This window comes from Ipomoea triloba, chromosome 6 (assembly GCF_003576645.1).
Source record: "Ipomoea triloba cultivar NCNSP0323 chromosome 6, ASM357664v1".
NCBI classification, from domain to species: domain Eukaryota; kingdom Viridiplantae; phylum Streptophyta; class Magnoliopsida; order Solanales; family Convolvulaceae; genus Ipomoea; species Ipomoea triloba.
Genome location: NC_044921.1, coordinates 26,347,689 through 26,375,391, shown reverse-complemented (window position 1 = coordinate 26,375,391; position 27,703 = coordinate 26,347,689). Strand labels below are relative to the sequence as shown.

Here is a 27,703-nt window from a genome sequence, read left to right as displayed (position 1 = left end):
TCATTAATATACTAATCAAATTAATTTTTTTTTTTTTAATCGATGAAGAGAAATAAATGGGAAAGAGTTTTCTTTTTGTCAAAAACTTGTGGTCTAGTGACACTCAGTTTTACTTCAGTGGAGGCAATGTTAACTCTCTGTGCTTCAGTAGGTTGAGAAAGTAGTTATGAACAAATGGAAACAAGTTTTATCTCATACATGCGTACCCATAAATCAAAGGAATGGGCAAGATTCGAGCTAGGGCTAGAAGAGCTAGCAGTGCAAACTTGCAAGTTGCAAAGCCCTAAATCAAACAAAAGTAGTATAGTCGGTATGTATAAGAGGAATGAATTGAATAGGGTTTTGACCAGTCAAATGCATGATGATGACGATGATGCAAACATGTTCTTTCCCAAAAAGGAAACCCCAACAAGTTGACACGTAAACTCCGCGATATCAAACCACAAGTAGCCTTGCACCGACCCATTCTCCTCCTGCATGCTTCAATCCATGACCCATCATCGTTTAGCTGATTACGAGATTTTGTTTTGCTTCCTTTTTATCACTGTCGTTTTTATATGCTGTCTGTCTGTGTTTTTTTCCCCCTTTTTAAATGTTGAAGTGAGGTCAGTGATGAGCGATTATGGTGGACTGAATCCCATGTTGATGATCTGATCTTTCTCTTCATAATTTACTTATTCAGTAGTTTCAATCTGTTGAACAGAGAGTTAGAGAATCGAGTAGAACGCTAACTACTACGTAAATATAAAAATTAAAGTTACATCTTTAATTTGTTATTAAATATAATTTTTTATAAAATAATAAGCGTTTGATGTTGATCATGAATATTAGAACAATTGACGCGGTTGATCTGATAGATTGTTTTGCCTGTTATCATTGGATTCCTACACAAAACAGATTATTATATTCATGGGTAGAGAATATATATGATCTCGAAAATTGAAATCTTAGCTTGGTTCCAGTCTGAAGTGGTCACAGAGTCGAACATTACTAAAACCAATTCTAGTTAGGTTATGCCGTGTAATCTTTCTTCGTAGGTAGTTATCTCTTTAAACATATACTATCTAGGATGCTATAATTTGTTCCAGTAGTGGACATATTCATTAAATGCAATAGAGATATTCATTAGTGATTCTGATTGTGTAATATAATATATTGTAGGCAAAAATTTGTATAAGACTATTTCACAGATATTTATTCGTAATAGAGTGGCAAAAGATATTTGTGTGAATTGAAGCTAATTATTACTAGCTAGAATTGAGCAGTTTTAATATTGTCGGCGGCATGCTTACCTTGAATTAAAGTTTGATAAACTATAGTACAATCCTAAGTTGGCATATTAACGTGGTCTGTCTGTTTTTTTTTTTAGTAAATGCAATCTCTGATGATTTCTGATACTTAGTACACCAAAAAAATTATTAATTTCTAGACATGATTTTGCATTTACACATGCTTGCAAAGCATCCAATGGTTTGGGTTTTATTAGATTCTAGGCAACTCCAACCGAGTTAGGCGGATAATTACAGCTATCTATTTAATTTTTTTGGTTTAATTAAGTCGGTTAATTAGTTATGAACAATCTAAATTTATTATGGTCTTTTGTCGGTTAAAGTTACAAACCACAACCTTCAAAGAGCAGCTACATGCTTTCTCATAAATTAAAGATAGAGTGCTTTTATTAGATTCCCATCGACACCAAAATTATTCTCTCTCTTTTCTTTTTTCTTTTTTTTTTTGTTTTTTGTTTTTTGTTTTTTGTTTTTTTTTTTGGGTAATAAAATTGTGAAAGGTGTTAACAGTATGCTTGCAGGGCTTCGAGCAAGATTGATATATTATCTGATACCTAACCTTCCCCACTCCCTTGGGACGCCAAAAAGTAATTTTAAAATTTTTGAATTGATCAAAACAAAATTTCAAGATTTTATATATTAAAGTCTTGACATTTAAAGTACATATACATACACACACTAGATAAAATATAAAGAGTAAGTAGTTATATGAACATATATTACATTGTAACAAAGTCAGTAGTACTCAATAAAAAAAAAGCAAGTGTTATTGTTGTTTATATTTGTTATTTATCTATAAACTCGTTGTTTATTACAAATTAATCAAATAAAATTAAGTCAAGTAAAATAATATACCTTTTATAAAAAAAACATTAATATTTGTTGATTTTTAAAGTATAACTTGATTAATTATTAGTTAATTGAAAGAGAGTTAATAACTTTATTTGGAATTAGTAAATGTAACATGCAAGATTCAATTGAAAACAGAGATAGACGGAAGTGTGGATGTAATTCTTTTTTATTAAAGGAGTGGGATGGATGGTAATGAATTAATAAAAATGAAGTGCTCGGCGTGCTTCTCGGTGCACGTGACTTTGATCCAATAGACAGCGAGGACTCCAATCAAAGTCACGAGGGAAGACAATTTTGCTTCAATTTAATTATCCTTAAATTAAAATATTAAAAACCTATGGGCTGTTTGGTTTTTTTAGACTCCAAGAAAGATAAACTTCCTTCTAACCATATCCTCACTGCTCCATCGTATCCCCAACTTCTTCATCATTCCACCGTCGTCCATTGTGACTATAGTGTAAATATAATCACATAGCTAAACGAGTGGATGGATCAAAGCATAATTCTCTTACTTTAATATTACAAATTTGATTATTATTAACACTTTCTTGATCGAGCTCCTCGTGTTGGGTCTTGCTAGTGTGATTTATCTCTCATTTATAATTTGTAGACTATTACATAAGAGCGAATTTATCTAATGCATACCCTTACATAATAATTGTAAGTTTCACTCGTCACCTAATTTAATCGCATAATTATAATTTAACATTAGGTAAGTATACAATATATAGTTAACTTCGTGGCATTATAGGTGTATTAACAGCTAATTTATCAACTATTTTTCTACACCATTAGATTCATTTTTGAAGTAGTCCTTAACTGTCATTATAAACCACCACCACCGACAAAACAATAGTTAATATAATTAATTAGTTTTAATCAAATGGTTGTGTGTTTAACAAAAGAAATTAAAATCAAAGAATTTGTGATCAAGTGATGTAACTGTGACTCTCTGCTCTCCTAAACGGGAGGTCACATGTTTAAATTTCAGTGAAAACTATTACATTGTAAATACGATATGATATCGTATTTTATCAGTAAAACATGATGCTGACTGCCATAATAATAACTTTTTTTTTTTTGAAAACTGCTATAATAATAATTTTTTTTTTTTGAAAACGCTATAATAATAACTTATTCATCCTAATATGCTCGAAATATAAGCACGCATCCATGCATCTACCCATTTTGGATAAATTATTCTAATGTAACTGTTGTAACTGTGACAGTGGAGGAAAGAAATTTTAAAAAGGAAAAGAAAAGCAGTGCACGTGCAATGGGGCTACAATTAGCATCTTCTCTTATATCCATGCATGGAGATGGAGGGAATTGAAGACAAAAGAGGTGCAGTAATTTTTGGATGGGAGTGAAAGTAAAATAATAAGCCATGATTAAATGGACAAATCCTTCTTTTGCGGACTGAAAATATACATTAAAAACTATACCCAATACTTTGAAATGGTTAATACAAACATCGGAAGAATCAACTTTTGTTAGCCGAGATGCATGTCAAACCTTCCTTTTAACAAGAGTTAAATTATGCCTGAATCCATTTTCTTAAGTAAAATATTTTTGTAAAGGTAGATCAGGTAGAGTTTATGGTCAAACTTTCTATTGAATTTTGGGTAAAAAAATTTTTTAAGTAAGAATTAAATTTTGTCTGTTATATACATGGATTAAATATGGATTAGTCTCATAGTGACGGTATATCATATGCTATATGAAAAAAGAAAAAAGAAGTAAAATAATATATACTTGCAAATAGTGAATAATTCAATAGCCTATTAGGTATGTTTATGGGGGCGGGGTTAAATTGATTTAATGGCAGTGGTAATTATATATACATAGAAACATTTGAGATTCTATTATTCTATGTACATAGACATGCAGACCAAGTCAAAGGAGCCTAGCTAGTAGTAATTAATCCATCCTTGTGTGGGTATTAGTGTCTTCCTGTTCATTTTAGGCGTGGTACAAATAATTTAATGAAATTTGGGTTAGCCAAAAGCCTTGTGGTTATAGTTGTGCCCCTCCCAAGTGAGAGGTCATAGGTTAAAGATTAAGTATTTATCACTATGTCAAAAATTATACCATTATTTCTTTATTTTTGTGTAATAGTAAAACAATCAACAATATATTTTGATGGCAGAATGTTATTCTCGACCATTCAGACCTCTAGTAAGGGACCTAATTTAAATGATGAGATACCTCTGGATTTGCTTTGCACAATTTCATTAAATGATGAGATGAGTTTGTATTTCTTATTTGAGAAAGATTTTTAATTACGAATAATTATTTTCTACTGATCCTCTCCCATCAATCAAAAAATAATTAAAAGGAAGGGATATGATTTTTATAAATATATACTTAGCAGCAATAGGGTAGGGACGTCGAGAATCATTATGAGCAAAAGGAATTAAACTTTCAAAACATAGAATAAAACTGTTAATTTAATCAAGCTAATAACAACTAACATGACATCATTGTCTGGAATAAAGGATTAACAAACGATTAGCTAACACTAAAAAAAATTAGCAACTTGCATTTTCAATTGTTAATCATTATATGAAACGTACAGTTGATGATTTTATGCCTGACACAACAATCACATTGGTTCTTTTAAATCTGGCACTGTCAAATCCTTATGTTAATTATAAACTAAACAAATTATTTGATCAATCAAACTTATATGTAGAATAGTTAACTAATTTAACTAAGTTAGTAACAAAAAAAGAAGATGAATTTTCTTGCACACACCTTATCAATTGAGTCTGTTTACATAGATTTTTAAATGTTATTACTTCTCATGTATAATTTGCAGACTATTACATAAAAATAAAATTTATTCAATGCACACCGCTCTTCAAATAGTGATTATGAATTTCACTCTCATCCCAAAAAAGAAAAACAAAAACTCTAAATTAAAACTAATATTATTAGTGATTGAGTAATTGGACCAAAGAGTCTAGGAAGACTTGGGTTAAATGACTAACCCATACATGAGGTTAGGTGGGTCAACAGGCCATCTCATATAAATATCATGTACATTTTCTACGACATGATAATGCATGGTACGCTAGTTTATAACGTAACAAAATTATTTACTACCTCCTTTTTAAAGTTTTGCTATGTTTATCAAAATAATTAAAATTATCAACTTATTTTGAGTTAGATGATATATATATATATATATATATATATATATNATATATATATATATATATATATATATATATTGCATGCAGATGGATCCAGAGGTTTCATGAAGAAATCTCATGTCAGAAAATTGGAAACATAATTAATGACTATATTCTTTCCTGGTTCCAATTCGATATTAATCTTAATTAATTAGCTCAACTTGTCTATTTATTTAAGTTTATTAATTTCAGAGGGCGCCTTTTCAAGTTCAAGATAGACATCAAGATCTTGTGCAATTATCTATCTATTTTAAGTATAAGTTCAAAAAAGTAATATTTGTATGTTAAGACAATTATTATTTATTAAGCTTTTCAAATTTGATAATGCCACCAAGATTTGTTTACTTTGATGCAAAGAACACCTTTCCCATTTGAAATATAAATAGTTCAACATTGATTCGACTATCTAAATGTAACACTGTTCATTGCTATATAAATATAAGGAAATAAATTAAAGTTGCACATTCTATTATCGGTTCAAATCAAGAACACCAATAGATAGCTCATATAGACAGTTAAATTTGAAACATTATGATTAGCAAACTAATTATTGAACAAACCTGGCCTTGTATTAAAACAAATCATGATTGCTTGATCGATCTGGCCTAACAGTTAACATAGAATAGAATCCTTAATTTTAATCAAGGTAATGGAAGCATGACATCATTGTCTGGAATCTAGGATTAACAAACGGTTAGTTAGCAAAGTAGCAACTTGCATTTTCGTTATTCTTTATGAATGTATTAATTAACAAACAGTTAGCGACCTAATAAGGAACTTGCAAATTGCTAGCTTCGAGTAAACATATATATTAGATCTGCAATGATCAAAACCAACTTTACAAGATAGATCTTAGCCGGATATAATAGCGTAATGTTTATGTACATTATTGGAGGATGACGTGAATAAAGAAGAGAAAGGAGAGAAGGGAAACAAATTAAAATTCATTATATGTTAATCAGTTGTTCATCAATAATTCCAAGATCTCCTGCATTGTTCACTACTGCCGCTGTGGCCTGCTGCTGTCTTCCCTTAGGCTTGTAACTTCTTTGAGTTTGAGTAGGAAAGTTCCTCTGCGGAACCGTCGTAGAAGTGGTGCGAACTTGCGATCGGCAGATCGGAGATGCGGCTTGAGCTCCTTGGCTCGATTCTCCGACTGTGGAAAGTGCCGATCGGCAGATCGGTGATGCGGCTTGAGCTCCTTGGCTCGATTCTCCGACTGCGGAAAGTGCGGCGGCGTAAGAGTTCTTCCCACGCTCTGATACCATATTGGACGAGTGTTACGCACAGAGTAAGAAAAGAGAGGGAAATGNATATATATATATATATATATATATATATATTGCATGCAGATGGATCCAGAGGTTTCATGAAGAAATCTCATGTCAGAAAATTGGAAACATAATTAATGACTATATTCTTTCCTGGTTCCAATTCGATATTAATCTTAATTAATTAGCTCAACTTGTCTATTTATTTAAGTTTATTAATTTCAGAGGGCGCCTTTTCAAGTTCAAGATAGACATCAAGATCTTGTGCAATTATCTATCTATTTTAAGTATAAGTTCAAAAAAGTAATATTTGTATGTTAAGACAATTATTATTTATTAAGCTTTTCAAATTTGATAATGCCACCAAGATTTGTTTACTTTGATGCAAAGAACACCTTTCCCATTTGAAATATAAATAGTTCAACATTGATTCGACTATCTAAATGTAACACTGTTCATTGCTATATAAATATAAGGAAATAAATTAAAGTTGCACATTCTATTATCGGTTCAAATCAAGAACACCAATAGATAGCTCATATAGACAGTTAAATTTGAAACATTATGATTAGCAAACTAATTATTGAACAAACCTGGCCTTGTATTAAAACAAATCATGATTGCTTGATCGATCTGGCCTAACAGTTAACATAGAATAGAATCCTTAATTTTAATCAAGGTAATGGAAGCATGACATCATTGTCTGGAATCTAGGATTAACAAACGGTTAGTTAGCAAAGTAGCAACTTGCATTTTCGTTATTCTTTATGAATGTATTAATTAACAAACAGTTAGCGACCTAATAAGGAACTTGCAAATTGCTAGCTTCGAGTAAACATATATATTAGATCTGCAATGATCAAAACCAACTTTACAAGATAGATCTTAGCCGGATATAATAGCGTAATGTTTATGTACATTATTGGAGGATGACGTGAATAAAGAAGAGAAAGGAGAGAAGGGAAACAAATTAAAATTCATTATATGTTAATCAGTTGTTCATCAATAATTCCAAGATCTCCTGCATTGTTCACTACTGCCGCTGTGGCCTGCTGCTGTCTTCCCTTAGGCTTGTAACTTCTTTGAGTTTGAGTAGGAAAGTTCCTCTGCGGAACCGTCGTAGAAGTGGTGCGAACTTGCGATCGGCAGATCGGAGATGCGGCTTGAGCTCCTTGGCTCGATTCTCCGACTGTGGAAAGTGCCGATCGGCAGATCGGTGATGCGGCTTGAGCTCCTTGGCTCGATTCTCCGACTGCGGAAAGTGCGGCGGCGTAAGAGTTCTTCCCACGCTCTGATACCATATTGGACGAGTGTTACGCACAGAGTAAGAAAAGAGAGGGAATATTGGACGAGTGTTACGCACAGAGTAAGAAAAGAGAGGGAAATGGATGCATTTGTTACGCACAGAGTAAGAAAAGAGAGGGAAATGGATGCATTCTGAATGCACAGAGTAAGAAAAGAGAGGGAAATGGATGCATTCTGAATATTATGGTTAAGAAAAGAGAGGGAAATGGATGCATTCTGAATATTATGGTGAAGTCTGTTGTATTACAGAGAGGTTGACAAACTTTATATACAGGAGGGAAAAAATAAATTAGTTACAACTGATTAACATATAATGAATTTAATTTGTTTCCCTTCTCTCCTTTCTCTTCTTTATATTAAAATATAAACGTATATAAAAGAAACATTATGAATTTATTATATAGTGTGAATAGAAATATATACATGTAGTTTAGTGTTTATGTATGTAAAATTCTTAGCTAGTCAATCAGTTGCCCAATTTGTTCCTAGAAGGTGCCAATGACTTTGACAGTCCAACTTTGGTTGATCAATCTTAACACATTCGGTTAGCGAGTGCGGAATTTTTGGCAGGTGATTGGGAATCGATGAGGTTTTTATTGAATTCCAACGTAATTCTCCTACGTTGGAAGTGGACTCCATGGTGATGCTTCATGGTAGGAGCCATGTTTTGTACAATATATGTTAGAATATAATATACAAGTAGGACTTGTCAAAGTCAAAGTCTTTGCAGAAAAATGTGTAGAGAGAAAAAAGAAGCCAACTTGCGATAGTTTAGTAGGAGAATTATTAGTATCTACCTACTACTCATCTCTTTCTGGGCAATTGAATTGAAGTTTCTTTTTATTGACTTATTTTTTTTGAAAGATCTTTTTATTGACTTATTGAGTGAGTTATTTGAGTTCCCAGCTCAAGTGAATAATTGGACTTTTAATTTAATTTAAAACTAATCTGACAATCAGCTTAAGTTTTGAGTTGAGATAGAACACATCAAAACTAATCAGTCCACACACGTAAAAGACTTGTTGAGCATATATAATATATAAATACAATCCAACTATTAATTTAGATTTTTAGTCATATGTTTGAATTAATACAAACGCAGGAAAATGCAATACAACACGACCAAAAACAGATATTGCGCACCAAATACAAACACAGTGAAGGTGCTATTCCACCCCGCCAGAAAAGACGCCAACGTTGATTTAATCGTCGGATTGAACATCTCCGATATCATATTCGCGCGCCTCAGGATCTCAAAGCTGCTGCTCGCGTACATCGTAGACTTCCCAAAGCTTTTGATTCCAGCTTCAGTTGATGACCATTGTAGCCAATCCAAGCACGTCTTCACCTTGAAATTACTCACCGTCGTCGTCAGATTCCCCACGCCGGCGCCGGGGTCAACGCCCAAGGTAGTCGAGGCGGCGGTGAGTTGACTCAGTGTCTCGTTGAATGCGGCCTCACAGGTTCTCAGAATTGAGTTGGTCTCCGGATCGGCGGAGGAGGGGAGAGGGGTGAGTTCGGTGATGGCGGAACGGACGGCGAGGGTGAAAATCTGGGTGGGATTGATTTCGGAGGAGGTGCGAAGGGGAGATAAGATGGTATAGCAGTTGTAGTCCAAGTAGCCGTAGGGGGAACAGACGGATCGGATAGCGAGGGCGGGGTTTTTGACGGGGGCTTCGGACTCGATGTGGTGCTTGAGAACCGCTAGAACGGAGATGATAGCGGCGAGGATGAGTGTGAAAAAGAGAACTAAAACGGCGATGAATTGTCGCTTTTTACGGCGAGATGAGGAGGAGGAGGAATGGTGGTCGAGCAGCAGTGGGTCTTCGTTGGGCATAGAGATTTTCGTCAACTCCATGTTACCTTCGTGGGTGGCTGATAAAGAAATGTTTTTCTTCTGGTTCTGGCTACTAGTTTTAACAAAAAAAATTAATAGATACTACATTGTAATAGAGTAGGTAAAATATACTATTATTGGAATAGATAGGTAATTGTCTGTATTAAAAAAAAGATAAGTAATTGTGTAATTGACAGCGTCAATACAAACGCAGTAGAATGCAAAACAGCACGACCAAATACAAATATTGCGCACCAAATACAAACACAGTGAAGGTGCTATCCCACCCTGCCAGAAAAGATGCCAACGTTGATTTAATCGTCGGATATAACGTCTCCGATATCATATTCGCGCGCCTCAGGATCCTTAAGCTGCTGCTGGCGTACCTCGTAGACTTCCGAAACCTTTCGATTCCAGTTTCGGTTGTCCAATAATCATATTCTAGCCAATCCAAGCACGTCAAACTCTCCTCCGTCGTCAGATTCCCCACGGCCACAACGGGGTAAACGCCCAAGGTCGTCGAGGCGGCGGCGAGTTGACTCAGTGTCTCGTTGAGCGCAGCCTCGCAGGTTCTCAGAGTTGAGTTGGTCTCCGGATCGGTGGAGGAGGGGAGAGGGGTGAGTTCGGTGATGGCGGCTATGGCGGAACGGACGGCGAGGGTGAGAATCTGGGTGGGATTGATTTCGGAGGAGGAGCTAAGGGGAGATAAGATGGTAAAGCAGTCGGCGTTCGGGTGGTCGGAGAGGGAGCAGACGGATAGGGCAGCGAGGGTGGGGTTTTTGGCGGGTGATTCGGACTCGATTTGGTGCTTCAGAACCGCTACAACGGAGATGATAGCGGCGAGGGCGAGGGTGAAGCACAGAACCAAAACGACGATGAGTAATCGCTTTTGCTTTTTACGGCGAGTTGATGAGGAATGATGGTCGAGCTCGAGCAGCAGTGGGTCGGCGTTGGGCATAGAGATTTTCGTCAACTCCATGTTACCTTCGTGGGTGGACAATAAAGAAATGTTTTTTTTTCTGGCTAGAAAATATATACCAGTAAAGCGAGAGTAGACGTCTTAATGTTCAGATAAGAAAAAGGTCAGTTGGAGACGCGGGGTATCGATCCCCGTACCCCTCGCATGCTAAGCCAGCACTCTACCATCTGAGCTACATCTCCATTACAACAATGTTTTCACAGTGAAACTTTACGAGTTATCATCATTTACATAGAGCCAAAATGCGGCCTTGTAAAGATATACCTACTTTAAGTATAACAAAGTATACTTGATCCTAAAATACAACTCTTTCCGTGAGATACTAAATAAGAAAAAAGAAGTGGAAAAAGCTAAGGATCGGAGCACAATAGGCAAACTCATTGGTTAAGGTTACAAAAAAAAAAAAAAAAAAAAAAAATTTACACTTGCATCTTCTTCTCTTCCTAGTGCTATACATTATATACGAAGTTGAATGCATGCTGTCTGCTCAGAACTACAGACTAAGGACTGTCTTAACATAGTCAAATGGAGTTGAAATGGCTCTTGCTTCCCCCTGGAGAAGCCAAAGATTCCCCAACCTTCAAATGCACTGCAAACCTAGGAATATAATGCATATAAATATCACCACAATGTAATTGGAAACATGTCTACATCCAATAAACTCAATTTCTTTCTGTTTTAATTTCTGTAATACAATGTCAAGTTTCTGTTTTCTTTTAGAATGCACTCAAAAAACTGCCAAATAATCTCCTCTGAATTATTGGTCCTATTTGGTAGAAGCATGAAAAGTGAAAAATACCTGAATTGTGTACCCATTCATATGAAACAAAAGCCAAATATGCCTAGTTTGATAATTTACTCCACCAAGGAGAGACGCACAGTGTGTTTAAGGTGTCATCAATGAATGGATCCGAATTTCTGCACGAAGAAGTATCATGAGGCAATCTTGCAGCCAAGTCTTTCAACTATAGAATAAAAAACAACACATCAATCAGAAAAATTTTACGGTTAGTTCTATGGAACACCAGGCACAGTGTGAATACAAGTTAAAGATTAACTTTTCCACTCAGATCTTTTTTGTTGAACCTAACTTGTGATCGAATATACACTCTACACGAATGGAATGTTAACATTTTGTATGATAAATCCTGCGAGGATAACTAAGGACCAGAAGACAAATTGAACAGCAAAATCCCACCTGTGTCACCAGACATCTTATTACTTCCTTCGCAGCAATGTTTTTCCTGGTTTCAACTCTGGCTACTTCATGTGCCTCCATCAACTGCTTTAGTGTTGTTTTAAGTTCTACTTCTAAGAAATGTGATCTACTGGTGAGAGTTTCCACCTGCAAGGCATACTGCTGTCTCAGGTATGATAAGAATGTTTTGCAATAAACATGCTTCTATTGCTGCAGCTTTTGGAATTAAAAAAAATTATGAATTTGAAAGGGGAAGCATGTACTGGAAGGAATATGATGCGAATCCAGTATATCTGGAACCAAATATCTCATTTTTCCTAACTTAATTGCTTTATAAATGCTTTTAGTTCAATCTTCTTTGAGATCCTGGAGATTGTGTTTACCCCTTTTCTATGTAATAAGCAAGCTGCCCTTTTTTATCTCATCTTTGCTAAAACTTTCTTGAAAGGTGTAGAGTAGCATTCTCTTGGACAAAGAACTTCTACAGTGCCATACGACTAGGTGCCTTAGTCCAAAAATTAGTATCTGTCCAGTCTACTAGTTCAACTTGAGCAAAGAACCAATATTTACCATCTTACCCCCAATCTAATTTGATGTTATTTACCTACTTTACTCCCTTATTTCCATTTTTCACAGTATAGTGTTATAGATTCTATTATGAATAGCCTCAATCAGAATATGCCTCCTTTCTACTTCCTGCAACTATGAATAATAGTATGTAATTATAATACAAGCCTACAAGGATATCAGGAAAAAAGAAAAAGAATGCTTTGTCACTTTTTCCAAATCAAAATGTATTACCTGCTCTCTTAAAATTGATAGTTCTTTTGTGAGATCTTCGCTTGTATCCCTTGCATTAGAAAGAACTTGAGGACTTCCCACCAGAGAAAAATTACATGGAACTGAAAATGAATGAGAATGATTTGGCTTTATAGATACAGGAGAACCTGATACAGAATGATTTGGTGTTCCAGGAATGAGAATTGGTGTTTTGTCAGAATAATCACGCATAGATGCTGGAGATGAAACACAAGATCTATCAAACTGAGGACTTCCATTAGGGGTACGACTGAAGCTTGAATCTTGTTTCTGGTTCTTTTTGGAATGCCAAGTTTCAGGCCATCTGAATGAATCAAATGATAAGAGACGAGACAGAAGGCTTTTTGGCTTAGTGTGGACAGGCTCTTTGTCCTTTTGCTCACTAAAACTCTTATGTGAAGCTAAGGCCTTTGGTGGTAAAGTACTCAACGCAACATCCAAACCCTTGTTCAGTTTAGCAAAGCAATCTTCACACACGCGATAAGGTTTATGCATACTCGGAGCCAAGGAAGCTTTTAGAGATTTCTTGCTTGTGCAAGTATTGCAAAAAACTAGCCCACAATTGTAGCAGTTGTGACACTTACGTCTGAAGTTAAATGGGCGGCTGCAACCAGAACAAATAATAGAATAATCAGCTATTGACACTTCTTTGTGAAGACAAGTGACAGCAGTAAAATTCTTCCCACAAACCACACTCTTTATGCATCTGTCTTTCAGAGCTTCAACCCGAGTAGGTGTGCTTCTGTCATAATTTTCTCCATGTCCTAGTTGACCATTTCCACCCTTTCCCCATGTGTAAACCTCAGATTGTGAACTCAATACTGCAACATGAAAAGAACCACATGCTATTTTTTCAATAAAACTGTTTTTAATTTTTCCATGAACACAAGAAGGGAGTTTCCCTGTACTATCAGGAATCCCAAGTTGTCCATAATCAGAACTTCCCATAGTATATACTTGTCCTGAGGTTGTAAGAGCAACTGTGATGCTATGACCGCATGCAACTTGACAGAAGTTGGTGCCATCTAACATGGTAATACAACACGGTACAAGTCTAGAGGCTTCATCTCCATGTCCAAGCTGACCTTCATTCCCATTTCCCCAAGTAAACAGTCTGCCAGTTGAAGACTCACCAGAATCAGAGTTTTCTAAAGAAAACTCCACAATAGCAGCGGTGTGCCAATATCCGCATGAAACTTTCAGTGTTCTTAGTCCTTCAAGAGTTTCAACTTCCCTTGGAATGCTAGTGTTACAATGATCTCCATGCCCTAGTGCACCAAAAGTTCCATCCCCAAACGTAAACAATTGGCCCATGGATGTTACAACAGCTGAATGCCAAGGTCCACAAGAGACCATCGATACATGTTTATCCTCCAATGGACCTCTTACCTTTTTGGGGGTCCAGTGACTGATTCCAGTGCCATGCCCAAGGAGACAAAAGTTGTAAGTACCGTCACCCCATGTGTAGAGTTCTCCATCAACAGTTATAGCACAAGTATGGTATTCTCCACAAGCTGCAGATGTAACTTTCAAGCCACTAAGTGTGTTAATAAGCTTTGGGTTATAGATATCTGACTCTACTCCATGCCCTAGTTGTCCAAAAGAGCCCTCTCCCCAGCTAAAAGTCTCTCCTTGTTTTGTGATTAGAACAGCATGTCTACTCCCACAGGCAATAATTTGAGCATCAAGTACCAATGCTGATTCCAGAGTCTTTGGCAATAAAGCATCCCTTGTTGCAGAAGGTAACTTTCCACCACTATGAAACCCACCACCCAACAGGTCATCACCAGTTCTTTCTCCCCAAATTAGGATGTCTGTATCAAAATTTCCAAGAGATCTTTGACTAGATGAACTTACGGCACTGGAGAAACTAACTCGGAATGTATCCACAGAGCTACGCCCATTTTCATAATTTATGTTCTTAAGCGATCTTGAACCAATGGAATTGGAATTTAAATCTTTCTGGGGAGAACATGGTGCTGCATCATTATACAGTAGCATATCAGAGAGGGCTCTTTCCAATCTTTTCTGAGGGGGACTCTCATATGGATGCAGAACGAATTGATTTTTCCTTTGATCCTGCTGTGAGGAAAAAAAATTGTTAGGCAGAGAAACGATGGATTGTTCAAGTTATATGAATAGCACAGCTGGAAACCTCATTGACAATATTGCTGCTGCTGCTGCTTGACAAAATGGACTGAGGACTTTGCTGGGTCAGGGCAGTTGAACTATCAGATGAAGCACTATGGCTTCTTTTTTCACTTCTCCATTTTTCACAGTTATCCCGAGAAATCAATGCCCTGAGGGCTATACACCATATTTCTGCCTCATTCTTGTCTTTGCAAATCTATCAAAGGATTCAATCATTAGAAGCATTCATAATTTATGGATGCTAGTTTCAAGTATAGATTTTTCTTTCTTCTCCTTTCATACATGAAGGCATTAAGAGGGAATCTCATCAGAGAGTTCTTAAAGCCTTAAGGGTGCACGTTTAGTTCAAGTTATGTGATTAACTTGGTAATCTTATATTACGGAGTACAAAAGCAACTAAGGCTCTCAATTAAAAGTCAGAGCTAGTGGTATAACCATATTATGAGCTGATCACATAAATAAAATACTTAGAAAGGCACAAACATTTGTCCAGATCTACAAAATTGTAACAACTAATTGGTGCTAGTCAATTTGCTCACCCCCACCCCTCCCAAAAAGAAAATAAAAAAATGTATTATGTTCTTAATCATTGATGCTTAATAGACGCCAGCCTTTAAGTTTTGCACATAGGCACTTATTTCAGCCTCAAATCACTCAGGAACACTTCTCTGATTAGTTAAATTCCAATAACTAGTGAATTTTTTTGTTGGCTTCCTCAGTTCACCACATATGATACATCTCTATTGTCAGTGGAGCATATTAATGAATTCTTTCTTTCTTTCTGGCCAACACTTCTAGTATAATTTTCTTTTTGAATAGTTTCTTTGATTTGGGCATTTGAAAAGTTGGCAGAAAACTTTAGCAGCATTCTTCTACAGTTCTACTTTAGGTTTTCTTAAATACCTAATTTTTATGTCTTTGCCTTCTTTTTAAGCGTCCAAACATCAACTCCAGTACTATTACTTCAACCTAATATGAATCTATACCTCACCTTTGCTCCCTGTGCTTGTAACAACCATTTAAATGTTCATTTTCAACTTGAAAGCCAATAATTAGTAAAAGCACTAGTTGGGAAGTCTTCTCCTCTTATCTGAAAAACCCAAATTCAATAGTATACTTGTATAAATTTGAAGGGAATTCAAGAAAACTTCTTCCATAGGTTTAAATGAAAATTTTAAAAATAAAAATAAAAAGTGATTGGAAAAGGCATTCTTACCAAATCCAAAGAATGTTTGCCATCATATATAAGAGAGAATGATTGATATTCTTTATCAGGTCGAGGATAACGCTGAAATGTTGCCTGCAAAGTACATTAAAATTACCATGATATAACCTATGCAACAAGTATAAATGATCTCTATACATGAAACTAAAAGATGAAAAATCTTACAGTACGCTGCCCGGGTATAATTGTTGAAACATGACTAAGCTGGAGATTTTTCTCCTTTCCATGATACCATATTAGTCTTGTCTCATCCTGGAATTCAGATACAAAACCTGGGGTCTAAGAAGACTTCTGTGGTGAAAAAATCAACCCTCTGTCCCCTCTCCCTCTCCCCAAAGTTTAGGAAATGCACATTTGCATTTAATTCTTATTTAATTTCTGAAGTTGTACAGAGCTGGCATAGCTTTGTCCACAAATAGCATAATTTATAAATAAAGAAACCATAAAAGAGAGAAAAGCCCCATTTAAGGGTTGGAGAGAGAGCAAGAGACAGTAGCAACCACAATCTAAGGAATCAATGATTTATCATAAAATTGCGTACAGTTGAAAGCCGGAAAGGGCAAAACTTCGGTTTTCCTCTACTCCCATACTTGAGAAGATATGATCCCCTCTTTATGGCTATTATTGCCTGCAAGTAGCAACAGCAGTTAAGTCATTCAAAACCATATATAGCCTGAAGATAACACACAAGTCACTTGAATCAAGATCATGTTTTTTCTGATCCAAAGATGAGAAAAGCGAAAGAGTAAAGTAGTGGGCTTCAAAGTAATGAGCTTACACTATAAACTGATTTGAACTTCCATACCCTCGAGAAATATACATATGAGAAACATATAGTTCTTTCTCATTATGGTACACATAACCCTCACCAAAAAAAAATTATGGTACACATAACAACTTTCAGTTTAACTTACTAGGAAAAATGGAAACCATGCAAGTAGCTGGTAGCATTTTAAAAAGATTCCTTGCTGATAACTAAAGCATGTCTATTTTTCTACTTTCATTCCAGAAAGTAGAAACCTCATATAAATGTAGGATATAGATCACATCTTAGAAATTTCCTATAAGGCGTAGATTGGTTGGAACTAAAAATTGGAGAGCATGAATGGTCAATGATACTTTCATGAACTATTGGTAGTGAATCATCTAAAAAATACTTTCCTCTTTTATCAAAGTTACATTACCTGCTCCACATTCCTGTCTCCAAGACTGTTTCTCTGAGGATTAATCATTCAAGCTGACATATGTGGGTATTGTACAATGCCAACTTTGGATACTGGCAAACCTCTATATGATAGTGCAAGTGCTACCAAATTTGGTCCATCAGAAACTTTACAAAACCTTATGGATGAAAAAGAAAGTCAGCTAATTTATCAGCCACAGAGAATCTCCGTTTTTGCCTCTTCTTTTGTTTCCTGCTTGATTGATAAACTGATCAAGCAACCAACCATGGACTATCTAATAACACCACCTTTGTAGAAGCTAAAAACCTTACATTTACAGAAGAGAACAAATCAAATCCACTCCTTCCATCATCCTGGTACAACTAATGTAATACTTATTCTGAAAGCTGCTTATCAAAATAAGAAGTGCCAAAAGCACCAAATGTCGCTGCAGAAGCCTTGTTTCAATTTTGCAATGAAATTCTCCAGTATGAAAACACATAGGGCATGTTTTCCTTCAAAACCAGCAAGCAATTAATTGCTGCAAATAAAAATTTTTGCAGAACTCTGCATGAGTAGAATCAATATTTGACTAGGATACAAATCACGTAGATAAAATAAGAGCATTTTCAGCTACTTTCCTACCTCCCTGTACAAATTTCAACGCATTATAACCACAGACAAGCTAGGACGTCATACGATGCAAGTCAGTTTATATAATTTCTTAAGAACGAAAACAACTAAGCGATGTTCAAGGAATGCATCTCACGAAAAGAAAAACGGAAAATTCCTTGCATTTACCCAAAACGAGCTTAATATGAATAGTAAACATTTACCTCCAAGCTGCAGACAAATTCAAGGTCAATCGGCTCCAGAATTGAAGAAAAATTCGAAAAAAAAATAAAAATAAAAAACAAAAACGCGTGCGGATTACAGAGCTACAAGCAAAGCTTCTTCCGTTTCTACCGATCGGAGAGCTTTTGACGAATGCTCGACGTGTGTCCACCCCCTTCTCTCTCTCTTTCTCTCTCTACAACTACGTCCACATATATATATACATATATTTGGATCGACGACACCTGAATCTGTTGCTACGGGGGATGGGTGTTTTAGTCATTTCGCAACCAACCGATTGTGTTCCCGCCACTTTCTTCTATGTAACTATCTAAGCCAGGGTCCAGCCGGACCCGTTAGTTTTTTTCAGTTTTTTCTTTCGGGGAATTTTTTCCTTATTTTTCTTTTTTTTTTTCTCTCTCTCTTTTTTCCCCTCCATAATCTCATTATTTTCTTTTAGTTGTGTTTTAAAGTTTTTTTCCCCTTCATAATCTCATTATTTTCTTTTAGTTGTGTTTTTAAGTGACAAGGAAAGCCCATCCCAACTACTCAAGTAGTCAAGTATATGCAATTATTAGGTAAATATTGCTCTTGAGTCTTGTGTTATAATTTATAAATTACACAAGAGAAGTAAATTGCACTAAAAAGTCACATACCACGGGTTCGACTAAGAAGGAATTAACAAGTTGCTTTTAATCAATAGGTGCACAATGCTTTTCCTAAAATTTTTCACTCTTGTGGTCTAGTGGCACGAAGTAGCTCTCCCAAATAGAATGTGAGTTCAAGTTTCAGTGAGGACATTATTGACTCTTTATACTTCAATAGGTTGTGAGAGTAGTTATGAACAAATACTACATTGTAACAAAGCCAGTAGTCCTCAAATTTTTTGTTTTCAAATATCAATCCAAATTTTGAACAAACAAACAATGAATCAAAATATGAATCAACCCCGAAAAGGGTGACCGAGCATGATTCTCGTATCAATGGAAAGTGGCACAAAGATGTGATTCAATGGAAAGTGGCACAAACATGTGATTCTATTAGGAGGACCCTGTTTTGCAGCCTTGTAAGGGTTTATTTAAGCCTTTGAAACATGAATCCAAGTAGCTCTTGTGCATACATACAACTACCAGTAGCATTTCATAATGTGCATACACACATGTTCTTGAGATCAGAGGGAAATACCCTAGTTTGGGACACCTTAAACTGTCAGGGTTACAAAGAAACCTTTTTACAATGCTAGACTACTATTCCACACCGAGGATCAGCAAGGGCATCTGCAGAAGCATTCGAGTATCAATGGCTCAATATCTGTGATCGTCGTCATAAAACACGTACCTGCTATTCCTGGACTCCGGTTCTCTTTGAGCCTGCAGGGAGACAATATATGTGTGTCGAATGAAAATGAACGAAATCTATATTGCATAATCAAAGCCATTTTAATTTCCAGAGTTTCCTTGTTCTTGGTTACGAGATTCATATCTGAAAAGGCGAAGAATGTTTAAGATACCTTGTGAATCATCTCCTCAAATGCTTGGGATCCATTCTCTGCAATGTACTTCTCCGCTGCAGTTAGAATGTCATCGGGTTTACTGAACACATCCTTCTTCCGTGGCACATACCAGATGTTAATAGCTTCTCGTTTAACTATGTATGGCCTAACATAATGCTCGTACACATATGCAGCACCGCTAAAGTAAGGTATGACCAACCAGCATGTTACGATCAGTTTTGCATACGACCAGATCGGGATCCTGGCATACACAGAGAAAATGTCAACGAAAGTGCCAAAAAAGAGTTTGGATCTGCACGGGATGGTCACCTCTAATAAATATCTTGCATCCTGTAAAACGTGATAGCTACTCATACCCGTCAAAATGAAAACACAGCCAAAACATGCAACAGTGCTACATAGAGAAATCAATTTATTTCTCAATTATTTTCCCATAAAGAGTTTGATATGCAGCATCTAAAGAACAATTAATGAGTGCCTCATTGAAAGTTGCATTTACATAACCGCAACATCAATTATGTAATGTAATTTAACTCGAATTTAGACGTTTCCATGAAGTCTTAACAAGTTTCTCACGTTCCAATTGTGGCAACACACATTGCATATCAAGCTTGCCTAAATAATCGTGACCATTGAATAGAAAGATCTCTCTTCATATTATGCAACACAAATCACAAACTTTCTACAAAGTCTATTTTCGATACTTTGCTAGTTCTTTATCATACCTAATGATGAGAAAATTGATACATACATATCATACTGGCAAAAAACAATTTTCCCCATTATTCATCTAAAACTAATGTGCTACAAATCCATTTGTAAAACTGTCTAGTGCATCAATTGACAAATATGCAGCATAAACGATATTATAATGTTGGGAAGCCATTGAAGTTACCACTCAATAACTTTGGCAAATGTGAGCTCGAAAAGTGTAATCATGGAGTACAGAATCCAGTAGGTAAGCCATTGCTGATCATCGACGGGGTTCTTGGTCTCTATAGCCCTAATTGACTCATACCTGCAAACAAATGTAAGGAAAAAGCTACCATATTTACAATTCTTCATATTAAAAATAAGCTATTTTTCTTCCATAACCCCATTAAAAATCACATATTATCACACCAACAGTAAACTAGCAGCAAAAAGATTTTACTTTTGAGATCACACTTACAGAGGATAGAGCAGACTAACCACGGGCCTGCATATTCAAAGGAAAATTAAGGTAATTAGTAAAATAAAGAGGAAAACCAACAAGAATCTTTATGGGTCAACTTCCATAACAAAATCTAATTGAAACCAAGAAAAGAAAGGAAATTAAAGGGGTAAAAGAGAAGGAGAAAAGAAAGATACCCAGCGAGCACATCAAAGTTCTGGAAGATCACTTTCACAAGGTTTCCAATACCGCTAGATCCCATTTCCAAGCTAAGATTTTTCTCTTTCCTTTCTTTATTTGTTCCTCAGCTGCTATTTCTTCAATGTAAACTGCGTAGTGTAGTGTGATGGGCTTTCTATTAGGTCTAATATTGATGGGGGGTTTCCAGGCGTTGCGGACTTCGCAGAATCTCAAGCTCAAAGAAGAGGAAAGCGGTGACAGGTGTGAAAGAAAGAAAGAAAAGCCTGTGGGGTAGACAGGAGTTGGTGCTAGAAAATGCTGTCACTATGATCAAGGGTTTTGAAGACAAAAATAGAAAACAATTGACTTTGGTCTGATGACATTTAACAACATAGTTGAAAGGTAAATTATAAGGCCTACTTACTCAAATATTTATATGTATTTTTATTTGCAAAAGACAATTTTTTTTATCATAAATCTCAACCCCGATCAAACAGAATGGTGAAAAGATAAATTATGATCTTTTAGGTGAGAGATATAAGACGTTACATATATCTTTTTCAAGTGATTTGACCTAACATTTACTCTTAATATAAGTTGGACAATAACAAAAATGTAAAAGAAGTATTTAAAATTAACAATAAAAATTATATTAAATACAGAAAAATTAATATTTTTTTTCAAACAAAAAATCTTGATTTAATATTAAACAGTAACATAATAACATGTAAATTTTTCTTTTAAGAGCAATGCTATATTAAGATTTTACATTTTCTGGTATACTGATGTCAAGGCCTAACTCCTACAAAGCCACTGCTGCTGTTGCTAGTTGCTACCACCACCCTGAGTTTCATTCTCTAGCCGAGCACGTTTTCCAAGAATTTGAGAAGACCATGTATTGGTTGGAGTTGGGTATCGGGCCAAGGGTTTACTCACAGTAGAAACAGGCAAAGCGGGGGCACCAGGGGCTGGATATGCCCGAGGATCAGGACGAAAGGGGTAAATGTACACGGGGTTCATCATTGTTTGTTCAGTCTGAGATGCAGGTTCATTGGCAGGCAAAGAGAAATAATCAGGGGCGACATTTGATGACAATGCCTCTTCCTCGCATTCAGGAGGAGCAAGATTCAGATCGAGATTTGATCCAGTTGTCCTCTCCTTGATCTCGTTGATCTGGCTCAGGAGCTTGCTCTGGAGCTCGCTAATTTCTGCCTCGAGAACAGAATTCTCGTCCTCCAGTTCCTTTGTCTCCACGCTCATCTGTACAGAAGGAAAGTTTAGGACTTGGGACTTGGCAAAGAAGGTCGAAAAGTCTATAAAAAGTGATTAGGTACTAAGATACATACATATTCAGATTCAGACAACAAAGCTGCATTCTCTTTTTTGAGATGCTCGATTTGACCTAACAAGTCCTTCACACTTCGAACTGTTTCATTCAATATTGTCGCCTTTCCATTTGCTTGTTCAGAAAGCTCTGCAACACCGTATTCAATTAAAATATGAAGTTACAAAGTTGTACTATAGCATTTGAGGGCAAAACAAACTGCTCAAAGCACACCCCGCACTTGGGTTTTCCCAAAATAAATTCAGAAGAGAATTTAGAAATTACCTAGAGCATTAGCCAAAGAAAGAAAGAGATCATTCAAATGCTCACGCTTCAGTCTCTCTCTCTCCGCCTTATGAACTCTTTTCGGAACTTTCTCTTGACTCTTCTTGGTAGGATTAGACCTGCACGGCCAGGGTTTTTAATTAGATGATCGACCAGGTTAAGTAACTTTACTCCCAAGACCCAACTATAGTAATACGTACATAGAAAGCTATAGCAAGAAATAAATATACGCTGGGACCAATAAGTGATGCTTAGAACATGAAGGTACAACAGAAATGAAGATTTTTGGCAGGCCATTTCCAGGTATTCAAAGAAATGCAAAGGCAATATGTATACTTATATCAGAAATGAAATGCTCTACCTACAACATTTCCAGGACAAGAAGTATTCACAGTACATAAACACGAACATCTCAATTCCATAGAGTAAATCATTAAAACTTCAAACGAACTTCCTTTGCAGAAGAAACAAATAGAAGCTACAGGTACACTGATGCAAGTAAAAATTTACGGCTCAAGATCATCCCTAAATAAAGATTCAAATGCTAAAAGTTTTAACTGCACACTCTACAAAGAAGAAGAATCCTCAATCACTTACCCATTTTGTGGCGTCTCTGAAGCAGTGCTGCCCTTTTCACCCACTGGAGTAGCCTGACCTTCTGAATCCATGTTTGGCGACGTCATCCTCACAAGCTTTACTAATCAGATCCAACTTGCCAGAAGCCCCTCTCTGAAATTCTTTTCTCAGAAAGGTCTCTGTAAAGAATTGGATACAAGCAGATTAATCAACACCATAAACAAGCAGTAAGATCATAGACTTTAAAACATTAACTCAACATTTTCAAAAGAAGACTCAAAAACACTAATCATTGGATAATCAAAGAGCAACCCAAGTCAGCAAAACCAAAACTGAGAAAATTTTAACAAAAGACTCAATTTTTACGAAGAAATAATTAACGAATGAAAATCAAGAATCAAGGCATTTCATCAAATCTCTGCAACTAAAATGAGCCTATCCTCTGCCCTAAACAATCAAGAAAGCAGTATAAAAATAAAAGCTTTAGCTTATCTCACATATGCCTGAAAGCGAATCGAATTGAAAGGTACAGAGAAATGAAACCCCACAAATTTTATGCACCCAAATCCACATGAATTCAGCAAACAACAATACTTAAAGCAAAATTATACTGGAAAACGGGAGAGGGGAATTATCTTGGGAAACGATTGGAAGAAAATTATGAATGTATACCTGTAAAGATTACTCTTTTTTTCTGAAATTGGGTGTTATGTAACGGTTGTTTGAGAAAGAGCACGAGATTGAACCCTTGAGAGAGGCGCAAGGCGGAGACTGAAGGGGGGTTTAGGAGTGGAGGGTGGGCGTGTGGCGAGCATCAGCTGGTATGAAGCAATAAAGGGTGACAGCTTAAGCAGTGTGACACGCTAACGGTGGCGTCTCATTTCGACGCTCCCGCACGCTGTTACCTCGTGCTGTCGACCCGACTCCTCAGCCTAGCCTGTGGGCGGGTTAGGTGGTTCGGGGCATATTCGGTCATTTTTTACATTATTTCTTTCATGTTGATTATGTTTGAGAGCATTTTTTACTTTATTCCTTCCACGTTTGGAGACATATTTGATCATTTTTGGTTTTGTTCCTTCCACATCAGCAATAAAATGAAAGAAAAAATTGATGAGTAACGAGAGAGTAAGGGAAATTTACTTATGCCCATTGTATTTTTGAAATATCTTTTTACAAGGTGCGGAACATTTATGATTATGTGGGCTCCACGCATTAACTCTTTCGTTTGCGTATCATATTGTTGTTTACATAGATGAATTTTCTCCTTTCGAAATTTATAAAATGCATCAAAATTTAGGATATTTCTTTCAATACGTAAATGCAATCATATTTTCATGTATTGACATCGTATTGTTACTTTTTAATTACCAAGTTGAATAAGAGGAAATAATCCCATTAAGAATGCCTTACTTTTAATTAATAAGAACTTAATAAATACAATTTAAATATTATAATAAATAACCAATGAAAATGTTTTTGAAGTGACTAACTAAGGAGCATGCCAAGGACCTTGTGGTCCAGTGGCATCAAACCCTTCCCTTTATACGGGAGGTAGTGGGTTTGAGCTTCAGTGGAGTCAATGCTGACTCTTGTGCTTCAATAGGCTGGATACTACATTGTAATAGAGACAGTAGTATTCAACAAAACAAATACTAAGGAACATGAAGATGGTGGGAATTTCGTTTCTTTTGGTGGATTATTGCAAGTTAATGAAACAAAGCCCGGATTTGAGGGATTTTTCACATAAAGAAACCAATAAATGTATTACCAATTATTAGTTTGGTGAGATTATTAGAATTTGGTAAAGTAATAAAATCACGTTAAAAGTATAATGAGATTAATACCAAAATTTCAAATTAAAGCAATTCAAAGAGAATAGTACATTATTATTGATTTTTTTTTTTAACCCAACCATGTAACAAAATAAATATCTAAAACATATATACTATTTCATTTGTTTATTTATTGTGTAAATCAAATATAATATTAGCAACTTTAATTTTTAATTGTTAAGTGGCATAAGAGAAAATATCATGTCGAGGATGTCGGACTTGAGATTAATAAGATATTAATAAATAAAATTTAAATATTAAAGCAATAAAATAAACAATGAAAAAAATTAAAAAAAAAAAAAGTTGAAGTACAATTTTTTTTGAAAGCAATTTGAAGTACAATTTTTTTTGAAGAAACATGAAGAATATAATGAAGATTGTGGAGATTTCGTTGGTGGATTATCGAAAATTGGTGAAATAAAGCCGGAATTTAAGGTTTTTTTTTTATTTTACATAAAGAAGACAATAAATATATTAATCATTTAGTGGGATAGTTACGAATTTATTAAAACAATTATGTTATAATGTTATTTCCACCTATGTAGTTTCCTTTCACTTTCAAAAAATCACATCACTAAATTTGTAATTATTAACTATTCACCCTACATCCATGCAATTATCTCTCTTCTTTCACAAATGATTCACTATCACATCAACTTATAAAAGAATATTTATTTATTAATAAAATAATACTAATACTAATAATATAAATGTCCACTATCTCCTAGTCACCTAGTGTGATTTACCTCTTATATGTAATTTGTAAGTTACTATATTAAAAATAAAAATTTATTTAATGCACGCTCTCTAATAGTGATTTCAGTTTTCCTGTCATACAAATATTAATAATAATAATACTAAATTTAAGTTGTATGGTGGCCCAAAATGGTTTAGTCCGATCTATGTAGGGAGTAAAGCCCAAAATTTTCTTCACTCTATTTTATTTTATGTTGATATAGTGACAATATGCAGTATTATATTATTTGTTTATATCTAACCCCCACCCCCTCTCAAGAAGCTTTTCTTGAGATGTTATTTATTATGGAATATATCTTACTTTCAAAAAAAAAAAAATTATTGATTTAATAATTTTATCATGCTTTCTACATACGTGTGAATTATATTGCCTTCCTCAACAAAGTCGGCGTTGGCCATTTGAAAAGGAAATAGGCAGTCCAATATTCCATCCATTATTGCCCATTGCTACCATTTCCATTACTAAGTTAATTAATGCTAACTTAATTCACACCAAGAGAATTTAATTTCCACCTCAAATAGCAATGCTCTCTCAAACACATTGTTTTTATCAATCTTTAGATTTTTATTATTGTTGCATTTAATAAATTATTATAAAATGGGTGATTGAATTGACGTATGTGATATTTATTTTGTTCTCAATAAAATCTCGTATCTTTTGAGAATGAAATAATCGAACATATCTTAGTCTTGATTTCTTTTTGAATTGTTTCTCAATTTGAATTGGAAAAGCAAAAACCTTATAAACAAAAAATTCTGCCGCGCCATTAACACTATTATTAATTGCACAAAATTCCCTACATTTTTATTTCTCCAGTACTGGAGTTTGTTCTAGTAGGTGCGTAGGTTATATCTATTAATGAACCGAGAGACAGGCATGCATATATTATAATTATTCATAAATACATCCTTAAAATGTGTGACCTAAAAAATTCTAGGCAATAATAATAATGTGAATATATATATATATATATATATATATATATATATATATATATATATAACATCTCACATCTTTAGAGTTTGACTTTTATCCCATTTGATTGTGCCCTACCCGGCCTTGTACACATCAACCACATGGCTCTCCTTTTGCCACCTTTAAAATTCTTCATATATCTATGGCCTGCATGTCCTGCCTTCTATTTCAACTTTGCAAATGTGAATGGTGTGGTGACTTTTTTGGAGTCTTCACTCTCAGCTCCTTGCATTGCAATGTTTAAAAAAAAAAAAATTATATACTATCAAGTCCACAAATTTATACTACAAAGTGCACAAATTTTATATTACAATTTACAAGTGCATAGACTTATACTACAAATAAAGTTTGAACAATTTTTTCTTTCTTTTAGAGGTGTTGATCTCGATATATAAACAGAAATTAAATGCTCTAATTACGATAAATCAACGACACAATTTTCATCTCATTTTTTACTTGGGCGCATCTTTTCACTTGACCTGGCCTCATCACTCTATATATATATATGTCATTGTATAAACACATACCTAAGCTACATATGTAGTGTGCATGCAAATTAAATGTGTGTACTATATATGTTTTGGGCATGTATGTGTTGGGTTAGACAATCCAAGCTAGGTAGCTTAGCTAGGCAAGAGATGGATGGAGCAAATTAAAGTGTTTAAAAGAGGGGGGCAAAATAATGAATGGTGTTAGTTGTTTGGTTAATGCTCACCAGATTTCCAGCCTTAAGGACTGTCCTAAGAAAGTGAAAGATAAATAAATAAATTAAATAAATTAAATAAATAAAAAGGGATCTATATGTATATATCCATTATTATTTTGATTTACAAGAAAGTCAACAATCACTATCTAAATATGTATTTTGGATGAAGTACGTCTTGTGATCCTAGCCGTCAAGGACAACAAAGAGGTAAATTAAGAAGGTCAATTGATAGCTCATTCAAAAAGTTAAACTTGAAATCTTGTAATTACTATATTAATTGTC

The 27,703-nt window shown here is 35.2% G+C and overlaps 3 protein-coding genes and 1 non-coding gene across 4 annotated transcripts; all 4 read right to left on the bottom strand.

The window, feature by feature from the left end:
• Positions 1 to 9,869: 9,869 nt before the first annotated feature.
• LOC116021730 (PH, RCC1 and FYVE domains-containing protein 1-like) lies at positions 9,870 to 18,534 on the bottom strand. The gene is made up of 13 exons (XM_031262197.1): positions 18,123 to 18,534; positions 17,619 to 17,827; positions 17,308 to 17,538; positions 16,665 to 16,751; positions 16,289 to 16,375; positions 16,115 to 16,198; positions 14,903 to 15,094; positions 14,820 to 14,826; positions 14,440 to 14,499; positions 12,730 to 13,865; positions 11,929 to 12,075; positions 11,530 to 11,695; positions 9,870 to 11,327 (listed from the first exon to the last, which is right to left on the bottom strand). Exons 3-12 carry the CDS (start codon positions 17,353 to 17,355, stop codon positions 11,573 to 11,575), a joined length of 1,971 nt encoding a protein of 656 aa, XP_031118057.1. The 5' UTR covers positions 17,356 to 17,538; positions 17,619 to 17,827; positions 18,123 to 18,534; the 3' UTR covers positions 9,870 to 11,327; positions 11,530 to 11,572.
• TRNAA-AGC lies at positions 10,840 to 10,912 on the bottom strand. Its single transcript has one exon. It is a non-coding gene; the product is annotated as a tRNA-Ala (tRNA).
• Positions 18,535 to 19,139: 605 nt separating the features above from the next.
• Positions 19,140 to 21,279, bottom strand: LOC116021732 (HVA22-like protein a). The gene is made up of 5 exons (XM_031262199.1): positions 20,984 to 21,279; positions 20,805 to 20,831; positions 20,529 to 20,651; positions 19,631 to 19,874; positions 19,140 to 19,490 (listed from the first exon to the last, which is right to left on the bottom strand). The coding sequence occupies exons 1-5, from the start codon at positions 21,046 to 21,048 to the stop codon at positions 19,425 to 19,427; spliced, it is 525 nt and encodes a 174-aa protein (XP_031118059.1). The 5' UTR covers positions 21,049 to 21,279; the 3' UTR covers positions 19,140 to 19,424.
• Positions 21,280 to 21,639: 360 nt separating this feature from the next.
• LOC116021731 (transcription factor bHLH47-like) lies at positions 21,640 to 23,987 on the bottom strand. Its single transcript, XM_031262198.1, has 5 exons — positions 23,824 to 23,987; positions 23,173 to 23,330; positions 22,576 to 22,694; positions 22,313 to 22,440; positions 21,640 to 22,226 (listed from the first exon to the last, which is right to left on the bottom strand). Exons 2-5 carry the CDS (start codon positions 23,256 to 23,258, stop codon positions 21,792 to 21,794), a joined length of 768 nt encoding a protein of 255 aa, XP_031118058.1. The 5' UTR covers positions 23,259 to 23,330; positions 23,824 to 23,987; the 3' UTR covers positions 21,640 to 21,791.
• Positions 23,988 to 27,703: the final 3,716 nt, after the last annotated feature.